Source organism: Odocoileus virginianus, chromosome 11 (assembly GCF_023699985.2).
Source record: "Odocoileus virginianus isolate 20LAN1187 ecotype Illinois chromosome 11, Ovbor_1.2, whole genome shotgun sequence".
NCBI classification, from domain to species: Eukaryota; Metazoa; Chordata; class Mammalia; order Artiodactyla; family Cervidae; genus Odocoileus; species Odocoileus virginianus.
Genome location: NC_069684.1, coordinates 44,197,965 through 44,213,772, shown reverse-complemented (window position 1 = coordinate 44,213,772; position 15,808 = coordinate 44,197,965). Strand labels below are relative to the sequence as shown.

At 39.7% G+C, this 15,808-nt stretch overlaps 1 protein-coding gene across 1 annotated transcript in view; it reads left to right on the top strand.

The window, feature by feature from the left end:
- The window catches only part of PLD5 (phospholipase D family member 5), a 394,479-nt gene that overhangs the window by 350,103 nt on the left and 28,568 nt on the right, over positions 1-15,808 (top strand). Inside the window, exon 6 of the mRNA XM_070474362.1 lies at positions 13,541-13,738. Coding sequence (XP_070330463.1) covers positions 13,541-13,738 — 198 coding nt within the window. The remainder of the gene's footprint in view (positions 1-13,540; positions 13,739-15,808) is intronic.

Here is a 15,808-nt window from a genome sequence, read left to right as displayed (position 1 = left end):
GAGGTACCACCTCACCCTGGTCAGAATGGCCATCTTTATAAAGTTTACAAATAACAAATGCTCAAGAGAACGTGAAGAAAAGGGAACCCTCCTACACTGTTGGTGGGAATATAAATTGGTTGCAGCCACTATGGAAAACAGTTTGGAGCTTCCTCAAAAACTAAAAGTAGAGTGAATTCAGCAATCTTACTCCTGAACATATATCTGGACAAAGCTATAATTCAAAAAGATGCATTCACTGCTCTGTTCAGAGCTGCACTATTCATAGTAGCCAAGACATGAAAACAATCTAAATGTCATTGACAGAGGAATGGATAAAGAGGATGTGGTACATATACACAAGGAAGGAAATGGAAGTGTTCGTTGCTCAGTTGTGTCCAACTCTTTGTGGCCCCACGGAATGCCAGGCTCCTCTGTCCTTGGAATTCTCCAGGCAAGAATACTAGAATGAGTTGCCATTCCCTTCTCCAGGGGATCTTCCCGATCCAGGGATCGAACCCCCATCTTCTGCATTGCAGCCAGATTCTTTACCATCTGAGCCACCATACACGCCCACATATACACAGTGGAGTACTACTCAGCCAAAAAAGAATGAAATGATACTACTTGCGGCAACATGGATGGACCTAAAGAGTATTATACTAAGTGAAGTAAGTCAGAAAGAGAAAGAAAAATATCTTGTAATATCACTTATATGTGGAATCTAAAATATGACACAAATGAACCTGTCTACAAAACAGAAAACAGACTTTTGGACATAGAGAGCAGACTTATTGCGAAGGGGAAGGGGGAGTGGGAGAGGGATGGAGTGGGAGTTTGGGATTAGCAGATCCAAACTATAATAGTATATATAGAATGGATAAACGGCAAGGCTCTACTATATAGCACAGGGAACTATATTCAATATCTTGTGATAAATCATAATAGAAAAAATATTAGAATGTATGTGTGTGTTTGTGTATATATATAGGACTGAATCACTTTGCTATACAGCAGAAATTAACAAAACATTGTAAATCAACTATACTTGAAGTTTTAAAAAAGAGTTCTATGCTTAAAGAGGTGGATTTTACTATAGCTAAATGGTATATTAATGAAAATGAAAAGTAATTTTTTAAATATTTATTTGTCTATTGGCTGTGCTGAGTCTCCCTTGCTGTGTGCAAGTTTTCTCTAGTTGTGGCAAATGAGAGCTACTCTTCATTGTGGTCCATGGGTTTCTCATTGCAGTGGCTTCTCTTGTGTGGAGCACAGGCTCTAGGCATACAGGCTTCAGTACTTGTGGCAAACAGGCTCATTAGTTGTGGAACATGGGCTTAGTTGCTCTGTGGCATGTGGAATCTTCCTGGACCAGGAATCAAACCTGTGTCTCCTGTATTGGTAGGCAGATTCTTAGCCACTATACCACCAGGCAAGTCTGGAAAATAAATTTTTTAAAACTTGTGATTTTATAGTAGTATTGTCTTCAAAAACTATCAGTAAATATTTAAGAATGCAGAGTAGTCTGGGTGTTTTGGATAATCAAGCATAAGATTTTAGAACAGACTTCTTGTAGATCCATGATTCCTATGGAGAAAACAAAACCAGTAATAGGATAAAGCATGGCTGTTTTTCAACATTCTGTTGCACATGTGCTAGGCTTGAGCCACCTCAGTGAATATTGATGAGCTGCTTGTATAAATGATGCTCTATGTTTCTTACCATAAATTATGCTCTATGTTTCATGCTGTCATTTTAACATAGGAGCCTTTTAATATGTGTGTGAGATCACTATTTTTCTATATCACAAAGATAACTAGAGAAAAAAATATCTTGTGTTCCTCTTAATGCTTATAAAATTGCTGCATTCCAAAAAAAATTTAAGTGCATGTTGTAGAAAAAAATCTAAAATTATCTGAGAAGAAGAAATTGAAGCCATTTCTCCTATAAAAATCAAAGTAGGATTTTTTAAATAATAAAGAAATGGGTTTATTCCCTACTATATTGTCTGTATTTGCATAAATACAATGTATCGAAAATAGAAAAATTACTCTGCCCTTTCATTTAAATGTTCAGGCATATATTAGTTGTGCTACCTTTTTATTAATGTCAACTCTAATTTACAAGTAGCAAGGTCATTTGGAATCAAAAAGTGAAATCTATTGAACTCTTAAAAACTGAGTGAATAGAAATGTTTAATGGCATGAAGAAGAAAAAAAACTAAACTGTGAAGAAAGAGAAGCAAGGCACAAAAAAGAAGCTATTTCCTTTCTCACTCATACACACACTTCCAGCCTCGTTGCTCACTCCTGGGCTTAGTAAGCAGCACTGAGAATGAGTCCTGGCTTGATTGAGAAATTCATTGAAAATTCTTTACTTCCTATCCACTCCCTGCTGAACTATCTCCTGCCCAACTTCCTTTAAGAAGAGCATCTCAGAAAGACAGAGAAACAGAAAACTTTCCTGTACACACTTAAGAAATGGGCAAAGGTCTAAGGGGAAAGATTTTCTAATTGCCAACATCGACAAAAGAAATGCTTCAGCGAACCTCTTTGATCATGGACCTTGTTCATTTCTTCCTTCTTGAAATCCCCCTCAGCTTTTTAGTTTTTCAGAAATTTTTCTTCTGTGACACTGAACTTTTTCAGTTCCTCCCCTGCCTTTTTGACTGGTCCTTTGTTGTTTCCTGTTAGGAGTTCCTAAGTACTGAGTTCTTCCCTTAATTAATGGTGTTCCCTGTGATTTCATTCGTCCATTCATTCATCTAAGAAATACTTATCAAAAATCTGTTACGTACTAGGCACTGGAAATATAGCAGTCAACATTGCTCTTGAAAAGAGACAGTATAAAAGACAAATGCACTCATATTATAATCCATTCTGAACAGCCCCCCTATTCTTCCTGTGATCATCATCTGCTCTTGTAGTGGCATCCACATTTCTGTGATGTTGGTTTGCCCATTTATGCCACCGGCTCAGATTCAGAGTTACTGAACCACCATCCAGAGCATCGTGGTTTAGAGTGTGGATCCTGGAGCTGTGCTGATTGTGCCCAGATTCTGATTACACTCCTTACTAAGTGTTTGGCCTTAATTTTCTGTGCCTCAGCCTCCCTGTGTGTTAAAAGAGACAATGATAGTGCTGACCTAACTTGGTTGTTCCAAAGACTAAGGGAGTTAATAAAAGTAAAGTTTATAAAGCAGTAAGACCTCAATAAATGTTAACTGTTTTTACCAATTGAATTTCACAAATGAACTTCAAACTCACAAGGTCTGCAGTCAGATTTGCTCTGTGTATTGTTCATTCCAGTCACCCACTTTAGAAACCCAGGAGTCAGCTCTGTCTCTTTCCATTCCCTATCCCCACTCATTTAATAAACCGTCCTCTCAGGTTCTGCAACAGTGACCTTCTATTTCTGTGGTTTGGGACTTCAGCATCTCTTCCAGTTCCTGCTTCTTGTTTCTTTGTTTCTTTCCCACCTCTTCAGTGTCAGAGGAATTGGGTAATGACAGTTCACTTTATTAACATTCCAAGTACAATTCCCAAACTGGAGGCCAGAGGGCCAACTCAGCCAGCTAATATTTTGGGGCTAGCCAGAAATATTAAAAAATAAAATTTGATGTCATCATGCAAGGCATACACTTCCTAGGTCAGCTTCAATCTCCTCTATTCATAAGGTTTTACATGCATTTACATCACATGTTTGCTCTGGTGCCCAGGCAGTTGGGTTTCTGACCTCTAACATGAAGGGTGATGGGCCCACTCTGTAATATACCAGCCTTTCACTTACCAGAACTTGCCCTCCCATCACTCATTCTCTCTAAGCTTATGCTCCTGACATTTCTTACCTCACTGGCTTTGTTCATGCCCTCTATTTTGCCAGGTTTGTCCTCCCAACTCTGTTTGTTGAAACTGTGGTTTCAAAATCTTTCAAGATCTTTTTCCAATTCTCTACCCCCATGAGGCCATTTCATATCCATCTAATTTGGCAGTCATCTCCCACTCAAGCTATTAGCTATTTTAATCACAGAGGATTTGGCCAAAACTTATGAAAATTCTCCTTATAAACCTGCAGATATGCAAGCTTCACACCTGCTGAACTCCCTCTTGATCCAGAGGTTAAAAATCCCTTCTAAATGCAATATCTCTCTCTCTTATATGACCCTTCCAAAACGTTGGTGATATTTCCCTTAAGCGGCTTGCAGGTCCTACATTGATTCATAGCTTGTTCTTGTGCCCTTCTTAATACCACCACTCCTTCACACCCCAGCCCACCCATGCACACAGTTATACATCAGACATGCTCCACTTTTAATTACGGAATTGAACTGAATTATTTATAAAGTCTGGATACCAGTCTGTGAACTGACTAAGTAGTCACTATTTTATAAAAATTGCGTTGCTTGTAAGATGGTAGAGATTTATTATTTTATGTTATACAAGGGACGCACACACCTTTCTGGTAATGTTTGGTTGCCAGACTGTTTTCTGTGCTATAATTACCCTTAGACATTTATTTCTTTTGAATTATTTATGACAGCCGTATCTTAGTAACCCAAAAACATGTGGAAAGAATTGAGTAATTGAGCTTTCATTTTAGGTCCAAATAAGAACTTTGAAGTTGGAAAACAAAACATCTGGCCTTTTAAATTTTTATTTATTTATCTGTTTGTCTACCTATCCATTTATTTATTTATTTTCACGCTCAGTGACATCACTTTCATGTGTTTCCATCAGGTCGCTCTTACTGACCAGTTTTATCGGCCTTTGGTATTTGGTGTCCCCGTGGCTCTGCTGCGCTTTTTTTAACATGCTCACAGGCCACATTCCTGGTTGATCAGGTCCTTCTGCTCTCCCGCTTGTGTTATTTTATCTGGGGGAAATTGTCCTAAACAGATTATATGTGTTTGTTTAATCATTGCAACCATCTTATGAGCATTATCATCATCCCCACTTGGCAGAGAGATTAAGGAATGGGTGAGCTACAGACACAAACGTTTAAGGAACTTGCCCTGAGTCACAGTGGAGAAGGTTGTGAGAACCAGAATTCAAGCCCAAGTCCTTGCTCTACGCACTAACGCAATAATCACCCTGACTGGCCGGCCATTGTAATCAGGGTTGCCAGCCAGCCCAATGGCGGCCCGGACTAGGACCGAACAGTCTCTTTTTACCATTCGGAGATGTTTCTAGAGCTCCACGGACAGAGGAGAGATGAGAACCATTGGGGCTGAGTAAATAGGTATAGCATTTCATTTATTTATTTATTTATTTAAAGTAAATAACAGTAATTATTTTTTTTCTTTTCTTTTTCAGTAATTATTCAGTAATTTATTTTTTTTACTTTTTTTCCATTTATTTTTATTAGTTGGAGGCTAATTACTTTACAACATTGCAGTGGTTTTTGTCATACATTGACATGAATTAGCCATGGATTTACATGTATTCTCCATCCCAGTCCCCCCTCCCACCTCCCTCTCCACCCCATCCCTCTGGGTCTTCCCAGTGCACCAGGTCCGAGCACTTGTCTCATGCATCCAACCTGGGCTGGTGATCTGTTTCACCCTAGATATACATGTTTCGATGCTGTTCTCTTGAAACATCCCACCCTCGCCTTCTCCCACAGAGTCCACAAGTCTGTTCTATACATCTGAGTCTCTTTTTCCTTTTTTGCATATAGGGTTATCGTTACCATCTTTCTTAATTCCATATATATGTGTTAGTATACTGTAATGGTCTTTATCTTTCTGGCTTACTTCGCTCTGTATAATGGGCTCCAGTTTCATCCATCTCATTAGAACTGATTCAAATGAATTCTTTTTAATGGCTGAGTAATATTCCATGGTGTATATGTACCACAGCTTCCTCATCCATTCGTCCTGCTGATGGGCATCTAGGCTGCTTCCATGTCCTGGCTATTATAAACAGTGCTGCGATGAACATTGGGGTGCACGTGTCTCTTTCAGATCTGGTTTCCTCAGTGTGTATGCCTAGAAGTGGTATTGCTGGGTCATATGGCAGTTCTATTTCCAGCTTTTTAAGGAATCTCCACACTGTTTTCCATAGTGGCTGTACTAATTTGCATTCCCACCAACAGTGTAAGAGGGTTCCCTTTTCTCCACACCCTCTCCAGCATTTATTGCTTGTAGACTTTTGGATAGCAGCCATCCTGACTGGCGTGTAATGGTACCTCATTGTGGTTTTGATTTGCATTTCTCTGATAATGAGTGATGTTGAGCATCTTTTCATGTGTTTTTTTGCCGTCCGTATGTCTTCCTTGGAGAAATGTCTGTTTAGTTCTTTGGCCCATTTTTTGATTGGGTCATTTATTTTTCTGGAATTGAGCTGCAGGAGTTGCTTGTATATTTTTGAGATTAATCCTCACAAGTGGTGCTGGGAAAACTGGTCAACCACCTGTAAAAGAATGAAACTAGAACACTTTCTAACACCATACACAAAAATAAACTCAAAATGGATTAAAGATCTAAATGTAAGACCAGAAACTATAAAACTCCTAGAGGAGAACATAGGCAAAACAGTCTCCGACATAAATCACAGCAGGATCCTCTATGACCCACATCCCAGAATTTTAGAAACAAAAGCAAAAATAAACAAATGGGACCTAATGAAACTTAAAAGCTTTTGCACAACAAAGGAAACAATAAGCAAGGTGAAAAGACAGCCCTCAGATTGGGAGAAAATAATAGCAAATGAAGCAACAAAGGATTAATCTCAAAAATATACAAGCATTTCATTTAAAAACTAGGTAGCCTCCCACCCTGGTTGCTCTGCCACTTTGATGTTACTAAAGTGTGACAGTGCCGCCCATGAAGGAATTACTTAATGGGAGGAATCCGAAGAACTGTGCTCCGAGCTGCCAAGAAATCAATCAGGAGGAAGGGAACAGAATGGAGGCAAAAACATCTCTCTGGGACAAGAGGGGAATCCTAGTTTTGTTTTGAAAAATTTCAGAGTTTTCTATACTTCAAGGTCTTAAAGCAGACTGTGAGTACTAAAAGAGTTTGTTAGATTATAATATAAAAATCAAACCCACTAAGGACTTTCCACCTGCCCCTTTTTCCAACTATTAGATGACTTGGTTGCAAAAAAGTAGCATGAGATTTATACATTTGGTGGGGTTTCCGTTTTTTTATTAAAGAGTTTCTCTCCATCTACAGTTTCCTTAAGTATTTCATCTTTGCATGAAAAAGAAGGTAATGGGTGAAATTCACATTGATGTTAATTAACATCCTGGTACATATGTGTGGCCAGATGTTTATTGTACAAGCCTGAAAGGCAAATATAGTCACTCGGGTCTGGCCCAACATTTTGTCAAAAGACCATTAGAGGGTATGAAAAGGGGATCAAATAAAATGAACTGAAAGTGGCATGATCTCAGCTTCCTCACTGCTCACTGGAGAAGAGAGAAAACAGGAATGATAGGAGGAGCTGTGGTAACATTTTGGAATCATTTTTCAACACTTCTAAAGAAGCAGGATAAAATTAAAGTACTCCAAAGAATAACTGAAATGTGTTTCCAATTTGTTTCCTCCTATTCCACTCTTAACCCCATTGTTTTAAAATTCCTCCCATTAGCATACTCTGGTCACTGTTTTATCTATTGATTTTCCTTTGACCAGATAAAGCCAAGAAATTGATGTGTGAATTCCTTACAGACAAAAATTAAAGATGCCAAAAGAATAGTGGTACTTTGTAAAGTTTTCAGACTCTTATAAAAGATGATGCATTGACAGAAAGAAGGAAGGGAGGAAGGGAGAAATAGGAGGGAACGAAAGGAAAAAGCAAAACCCTTCTTTCATCCTACTGTTAGGGGACAAAAAATACACAACCTAGAAGGTGAGAATTATGTTTTATTAGATGGACATACTGAAGATTCAAGCCTGGGAGGCAGGTTCTCAGATAGCTCTGAGATGTAAGGGAGGAGCCAGGATATATAGGAGTTTTGCAAAAACCAGGTAGTTTTACATCAAAAGATTTATGCTAACTAAAGAAAAAACAAACATCGCAAGTTAATGAGGTTGGTGCTTTCCTATGTATGGAAAGATTTAAATGATTCAATCTTATTGCAATGATTCCTTTGATATGCACCTTAACTTTCTAGGGCCAGTATCCTGTTTCTCTCCATGCAGAAACCCCTTGGGGTAAACAGCCTGGGATGACTGCAGACAAGAAATTGATGTGCGAGTTCCTTATAGCCAAAAGTCAAAGATGCCAAATGAATAGTGGTACTTTGGAAAGTAGCATCCTTGGTTTCCTTACGTGGCAGACAGGATTCTATGAAGGGACACTGTGAGGTATCTGAACAGCGTTGTCGGGAGAAAGAGCCAGGACTGAAGTCAGAGGACATTATTCTGTGATCTTGCAAGTCACTTCCCCTTTAGGGATCTCAGTTTCCTTAATTTTGAAATAAGGTTGAACTAGCTGTTCTCTAAGGTTTTTACATTCTGCTTTTTTCAATTAGTCATGTTCCTACTAGCAAGCATTTTTATTCCCACTTGGTAACAAAGAAAACAAGACATCAGGAAGTTAAGTAGTATGGACCACCCACTGTGGAAGTGAAGGGGCCAAAGAGCACATTTCTGAGCAGGAGGCTGTCTTGAGCTGCTAAGATTCAATTCTTTATTTTCCATCCCCAGTAACAAAAATTTCACCTTGAGGGCAGAAACAAAATCAAGTTAGAGCTCCTAGTAATTAAATTTCCTGCAGTAACTCAGAATATAAATCAACCACTAACTGGATGCATGAGAGTCGCTCAGTGTTGCAACTTCTTTTGTCTTTGTCAAGAAAATTAAAGAAATACTGGTTCAAATTTCTATAAAATCATGAAAACAACAAGTCAGACATCCATAAATGATAGATTGAGCTGTGGTTAAGTTCACTTGGATTAATTATTCTGAGTTACAGCGAAGGACAATGCTAATGCATCCCCTTATTCTGCTGACAGGAGCATCCATCAGCTGCCTGCTTTGGCTTCTGTGTCACCAATAAAATCCACTAAACCAAGCCTGTCTCCCTTTATACTGCCTCTCATGCCCTAAGTAGGAAGGGTTTCTTTTTTTTTTCCCTCACTGCATTTCCCTTCATAACTCCCTCCCACTAACTTTGAGAAAACAAAGGAAAATGGAGATTTTTCTGGTATAATTACATTTCCTCTAATTCTTATTTTGCTTTGAAGTGGAGACTACGAATATAAGTAGGAATTCCAAGGCGGAAAAAAAGAGGACACACTCATAAACAGTAGGACTTAACCCTCACCTGAAGGAACTTCTGGTCCCTCTTTGTGAGCAATTCTTCCCAGTGATGAAATATTAAACCAAAATTTCAGATTCCCTGCTCACTAGCTGTGTGTTTGGACATTGCCCTTAATCTCTCCAAACCTTAGTTTTCTTACCTGTGCAATGAGTTGTTATGAAATTTAAATGAACACAGACTTGTGAAGGGTTCTTGGTGGCTCTACACTAAAGAATCTGCCTGCAATGCAGGAGATTCAGGTTCGATCCCTGGGTTGGGAAGATCCCCTGAAAAAGGAAATGGCAGCCCACTCCAGTGTTCTTGCCTGGGAAATCCCATAGACGGAGGAGCCTGGCAAGCTATACAGTCCATGGGGTCACAAAAGAGTCAGATACGACTTAGCAGCTAACCAGCAACAACAAGACTTGCAAAGCAGAAGCATAGTAAGCACTATAGTGAACTAGTACTCGTTCTGTTGTTATTTCTCCCTAAGCAGTAATTATCTGCTGGATTGTCTCAAACTCAAACACTTCAGAAAAAGAGTCTTTTTTAAAAAAAAAAACCAAAACAAATAGTTAGAACCTATGGGAAAACCCCAATAAATGTGGAATGGTAGAAATAAATTTTATGTTGCTTACACTGTTAAACTGCAAATAAAATTTACTCATTGGATCCTAAAAAATGGAAGAAAAAAAAAAACACTTCAGCAGGGCCTCCCATAATATCCTAGTGCAAGGGACATAAGAGAACCACTGGTGTAACTCAAGTTGTAAATACCCTTAGAAGAGATTTTGGGCAGGGTGCTCCAGGTTGTTTGAGGCCCTAAACCTTTCTGAGCTCTATGGGTTGATCCCTAACATGTTCCTACTTTGTGGAAAAGAGAATCAGTCTCCTCCTAAGAATAACTGTCTTCCAAAGAATCATTAGCTGATAAATCTCCAGCTTTTTCAAGGTAGTTTTACTCAAACAGTTGGGCCATTCAATCAACCATCAGTTGTGTGATTGAACTAAAAAGTCAGGGCTGCCCATCAGAGTACCTCCACTGATCAGCCAAAGAATCTATCAGTTTAGCTTTTTGTTCCTTTGATAATCTGGACATAAAAGCTCTTCAGAAGCCTAATCTTTGTTATTTTCCCCTCTGCCAGCATTTTAGAAATGTCTGTTCATAAACCTGTCCTGAATTTTGGCTCTGACTGAAAGATCTCCAAAACAAAAGCCAATTTCTTTTTTTCCCCATCTTCACTTGATACTAGCCTAAACCAAATACATATATTTAGAAATGGGTTTGAGTCATTCTAAGATTGAGAGGACGATAGACAGAAGTCAAGTTCTCTTTATATCCCTAGAGGGCAAATCTTGGCTTGTTTCATTGGCTTTGGATTCTAAAACTGTAATGTAGTCACAGCAAAATGATGTCAGACATTGCAGAGAAAAGCTCGCAAAAAGCAGCTTACACAACAAGGGGAAAGGAACACTTAATCTTTGTTTAGAAAGCAGTCACTGGAAATATTAGCTGCTGGAGGAAATCTAAGTACAGTGCACAGAGAAACAGTGACCTCTTGAATGTTGATGATGATAAATGGTACATAAGGGGAGCCCTGGGGATGATAAATGCTGACAGTGTTTATAAATACACTTCCTTCTATCTGATCATACCTAAAGGGATGAACATCATTCGTAATTATGACACCATTAAAATAAGCATTTTTATTTTATTGCTTCCAGATTTTACATTAGCTTTTAAAGAATTACTTCATTAGATTTCCAGATTAAAATGTGTGATGGTATGCATTTCAACATAAGGTACATAACAGATTTCAGCAAGACTGAAAATTTTCAGAAGCACCACTTGACTTTAGGCTTTAACGGGTGAAGTCTCTTCCTCAAGTGCAGCCTTTCTTTATGCCTTTGTGCGTGCTCAATCGCTAAGTCGTGTCCGACATGCCCTTATGTACAGCCATTATTGCTTTCATTCATTTATTAATTCCCCTAAATGCTTCCTGCTTTGCTTCCTGGGCTGCTTCCTGTTTCAGCTGGATCCGTGTTGACTATCCGGTACCCCCTCCACAGTGTGACTTAGGATAGAACAGCAGCAAACACACAGTGAGTGCTGGGCACTGTGCTTATACTTGTCTGCTTCCAGCACTCATAACCCTGTGATGTGCATGTTCTGGAGATAAGGAGCTGTCATTGCCCTCAAGCCAAAAACGAGCCTGCATCTGGAGAAGAGCCAGTTGCTTGTTTCAAGGAGAGAGAGTGACACTGTGGCCACTTGCAGGGTGTCAGGAAGCTGAATTTGGGAAAGACTTATTACGGGGTTTGGACTTTGTACAAGGTTTTGCAGGGGAGGGTATAAGGAAGCAAGGAATAGGGTATAAGGAAGCTCAGGATTGGATGCTATTGGAAATAGGACAACTTAGTGATTAGGTGTTTTAATAAGCCATCAGTTATGGAGGGGGATGAATTCAGATTGAAATTGTGATTGGTAAAGAAGCAACTGTCACCTGTATCAACTAGGATGGGGCTCTTCGGTCATTTCTGTGCTTGGACAATGCTCATGTTTTGTCAGTGTTCACACAGGATTACAGACAGGTCTTTTTTTTTTTTTCTTTTTTGTCTTAATTACCTTCTGGACATGCATGCAGGTCAGTTGCTTAGTTATGTCCAACTGCTTGCGACTCTGTGAACTGTAGCTGACCAGGCTCCTCCATCCCAGGCAAGAATACTGGGGTGGGTTGCCATTTCTTCCTCCAGAGGATCTTCCCTGCCCAGGGATCAAACCAGCATCTCCTGCATTGGCAGGTGAATTCTTTACCTCTATACTACCTGGGAAACCCTGCATCTTAGACAGTCAACAGCAATCTCTGCACATTGGCTTGCAGATGCTTCACCCTATGATTTCTTTGTTGCAAGATTCTATTGGTCTCTTACTCTTGAAGATGAAAGTCACTCAGTCATGTCCAACTCTTTGTGACACCATGGACTATGCAGTCCATGGAATTCTCCAGGCCAGAATACTGAGTAGGTAGCTGTTCCATTCTCCAGGGGATCTTCCCAACTCAGGGATCGAACCCAGGTCTCCTACATTGTAACTGGATTCTTTACCAGCTGAGCCACATGGGAAACCCAAGAATACTGGAGTGGGTAGCCTATCCCTTCTCCAGTGGATCTTCCCAACCCAAGAATCAAACCAGGGTCTCCTGCATTGCAGGTGGATTCTTTACCAGCTGAGGCTACCAGGGTAGCCCCTCTTACTCTTGAGGCTTGTGCAATCTTAATAAAAATAATTATTGCTAACATTTTTAAGTGGTTACCATGTGATAGGCACTATTCTAAGCCCATAAAAACATATTAACCATGTAGTGTGTCATAGCAATTGTATGAAATAGATAATATCTCCTTTTTATGGAAGAAGAAAACTATGGTGAGAGATTAAGTATCTTGTCCAAAGTCACACAGTCAGAAAGTTATTGGGCTGGAACCTAATTGCAGGCAGTCTGACTCCAGAATCCATGATCTAAACCATTTTGTTGTGCTGCAACTGAAAGTCAATCTTTATATTACTGCATTATTTAAGGACTCATACCAAAAAAATTTAATATTGAAGAATCTGAAGAGCTGATATAAAATGTGTTGATGAATATGGAAAAATTATCCATGAGAGCCCAAATGCAGGGCTTCCCTGGTAGTTCAGTGGTTAAGAATCTTCCTTGCAATGCAAGAGACACCAGTTCAATCCCTGGTCCAGGAAGATTCCACATGCTTCGGAGCAACTAAACCTGTGCTCCATGAGTAGAGCTCCATAACTCCATAACTAGCCTGCACTCTAGAGCCTGCGAGTTGAAACTTCTGAGTCCACAATCTGCATCTACTGAAGCTGGCATGCCTTAGAGTCCGCGCTCTGCAACAAGAGAAGCCACTGCCGTGGGAAGCCTGATCACAGTAACAGCGTAAGCCCTGCTCACGGCAACTAAGGAAAGCCCATGTGCAGCAATGAAGATTCACCACAGCCAAAACAATAAATAAATTTATCTTTTTAAAAAAGAGTTCAAATGCAAAAACGGGCAAAAGTTCTCAAATATTTAAGCATTTTAATGACACATCATTTCTGTATACCATAATATGACTATATCTACTCACAGATGCAGCATATACACCCATTTATATATATATGTGAATACACATATATAGCTGTTACAGTATAGCAACTACAAGAAAAAAAATCACTATTTCTGCATTCTTGTGCATTTTTTGTCTGAGAATAACACCATCACATGTACATGGCATTGATGCTCTCTATTTTAATTTCACAGATGAAAGAACTCGGTGTCATCTTCTACAACTGCAGCTGCCTGGTCCTAGATTTACAAAGGATATTCGCTTTATATAGTTCATTAAAATTCAAGAACAGAGTACCTCAGACTTGGTCCAAGAGACTTTATGGAGTCTATGACAATGAAAAGAAATTGCAGCTTCAGTTGAACGAAACCAAATCTCAAGCATTTGTGTCGGTGAGTTTTGCTCTTTTTTCCTCCTCCTCCCCCCCTCCTTCTTCCAAAATCCCTTTATTAAGTTGGAATGTTTAAGTGCAATCTTATGCTGGGCAAAAATGAATTCAACCAGTCTATCCTGACACATCCCTAGAAGAGTTAAAATATATACATTCTTATACTCAAGCACATGCTGTCCCTAGTTACAATAACAATACCTGTTAATAATCATTCCTAGTTTCAGATACTTTGCATTATCTGGTTGGATCCCCACCATCACCTGTTAGGTAGACCCAAGATTATAACTGTGTTTCAAATGAAGATACTGAAGTTTATCTACTAGCACAAAGACCATCAGATGGCAGGTGCCAAGAGAAACGCAAGCACCCAGGTCTTCTGACACCAGAAGCTATTTTCAATGCCTTTCACCAATGATTTTCAGACTCGATTTTAGCAATATAACCCTCTGAGGAAACCCTGGTGTGTAAAACAGACAAAAGCAGAGCTATTATATTTGATTGGGGCTGAAGGGCAAGAGGCCCTTCCAAAAGGCCAGGGCACAGTTTCCAGGCCTCTGACTACACTTGGCAGCCACCTCTAGGATGCCCACGCGCCGCAGTTGTCCCCACAGTATTGCTGAGAGTGGGCAATGTAAATATCCAAGCCTACAGTCCTGGTCTTCAAACTTTAAGGCATTTAAGAACCAGATGGGGAACCTGATTGAAATGCAAGCTTACGGGACTTCCCTGGTGGCACAGGGGAACACAGGTTCAGTCTCTGGTCTGGGAAGATTCCACATGTCACAGAGCAGCTAAGCCTGTGCTCTAGAGCTCGGGAGCCACAACTACTGAAGCCCGAATGCTCTAGCACCTGTGCTTCGCGATAAGAGAGGCCACCGTAATGAGAGTCCTGCACACTGCAAGGAAGAGTAGCCGCTACTCTCTCTCGGCAACTAGAGAAAGCCTGTGCAGCAACGAAGACCCAGCACAACCAAAAACTAAGAATAAATTAAAAAGTTGTGTTATTGTTGTTATTCAGTTGCTGTTGTGTCTGTCTCTTTGTGACTCCATGGACTGCTGCACACCAGGCCCTTCTGTCCTCCACCATCTCCTGGAGTTTGTTCACATTTATGTCCATTGAGTTGGTGATGCTCAATGAGATCAACCATCTCATACTCTGTCGCCCCCTTCTCTTTTTTGCCTTCAGTTTTTCCCAGCATCAGGGTCTTTTCCAATGAGCTGGCTCTTCTCATCAAGTAGCCAAAGCATTGGAGCTTCAGATTCAGCATCAGTCCTTCCAATGAATATTCAAGGTTGATTTCCTTTAGGACTGACTGGTTTGACCTCCTTGCAGCCCAAAGGACTTTCAAGAGTCTTCAGCATCACAATTTGAAAGCATCAATTCTTTGACTCTTTAAGGTCCAATTCTCACATCTGTACATGACTATTGGAAAAAAAAAACATAGCTTTGACTATATGGACTTTTGTTGGCAAAGTGATGACTCTGCATTTTAATATGCTGTCTAGATTTGTCATAGCTTTTCTTCCAAGAAGCAAGCATCTTTTAATTTCATGGCTGCAGTCACCATCCACAGTGATTTTAGAGCCCAAGAAAAGAAAATCCGTCACTGTTTCCCTTTTCTCCCCCTTCTATTTGCCATGAAGTGATGGGACTGGATGCCATGATCTTAGTTTTTGGGTTTTTTCTTTTTATAAGAAAGTAAGTAAAAAATGCAAACTTACTGTTCCCCCAACCTCACCAGGATCTGATCCACTGGACCTGGGTGAAACCTTAGAATTTTTATTTGAATCAGTCTTCTGAATGGATCCTGTTGGTCATATAAACTTCTCTGAACCATTCTCCCAATTTAATATGGCTATTTCTCCACTGTCTTACAAGTTGCCAAAACTTTTATGTCATGGAAGAGCTTTTCATGGGAGAGGAAATAGTAGCTTTTTTGCCCATTAAAATGAAAGCACTTACTGAAAATTTATAAGTGTAGCAATAGAGAGAAAATTGAAGTTGCTTGTCTTAAATAAATTCATGTAAGTGTGAATAACATAAAATAATAGACTATGGAAGATTTTCATC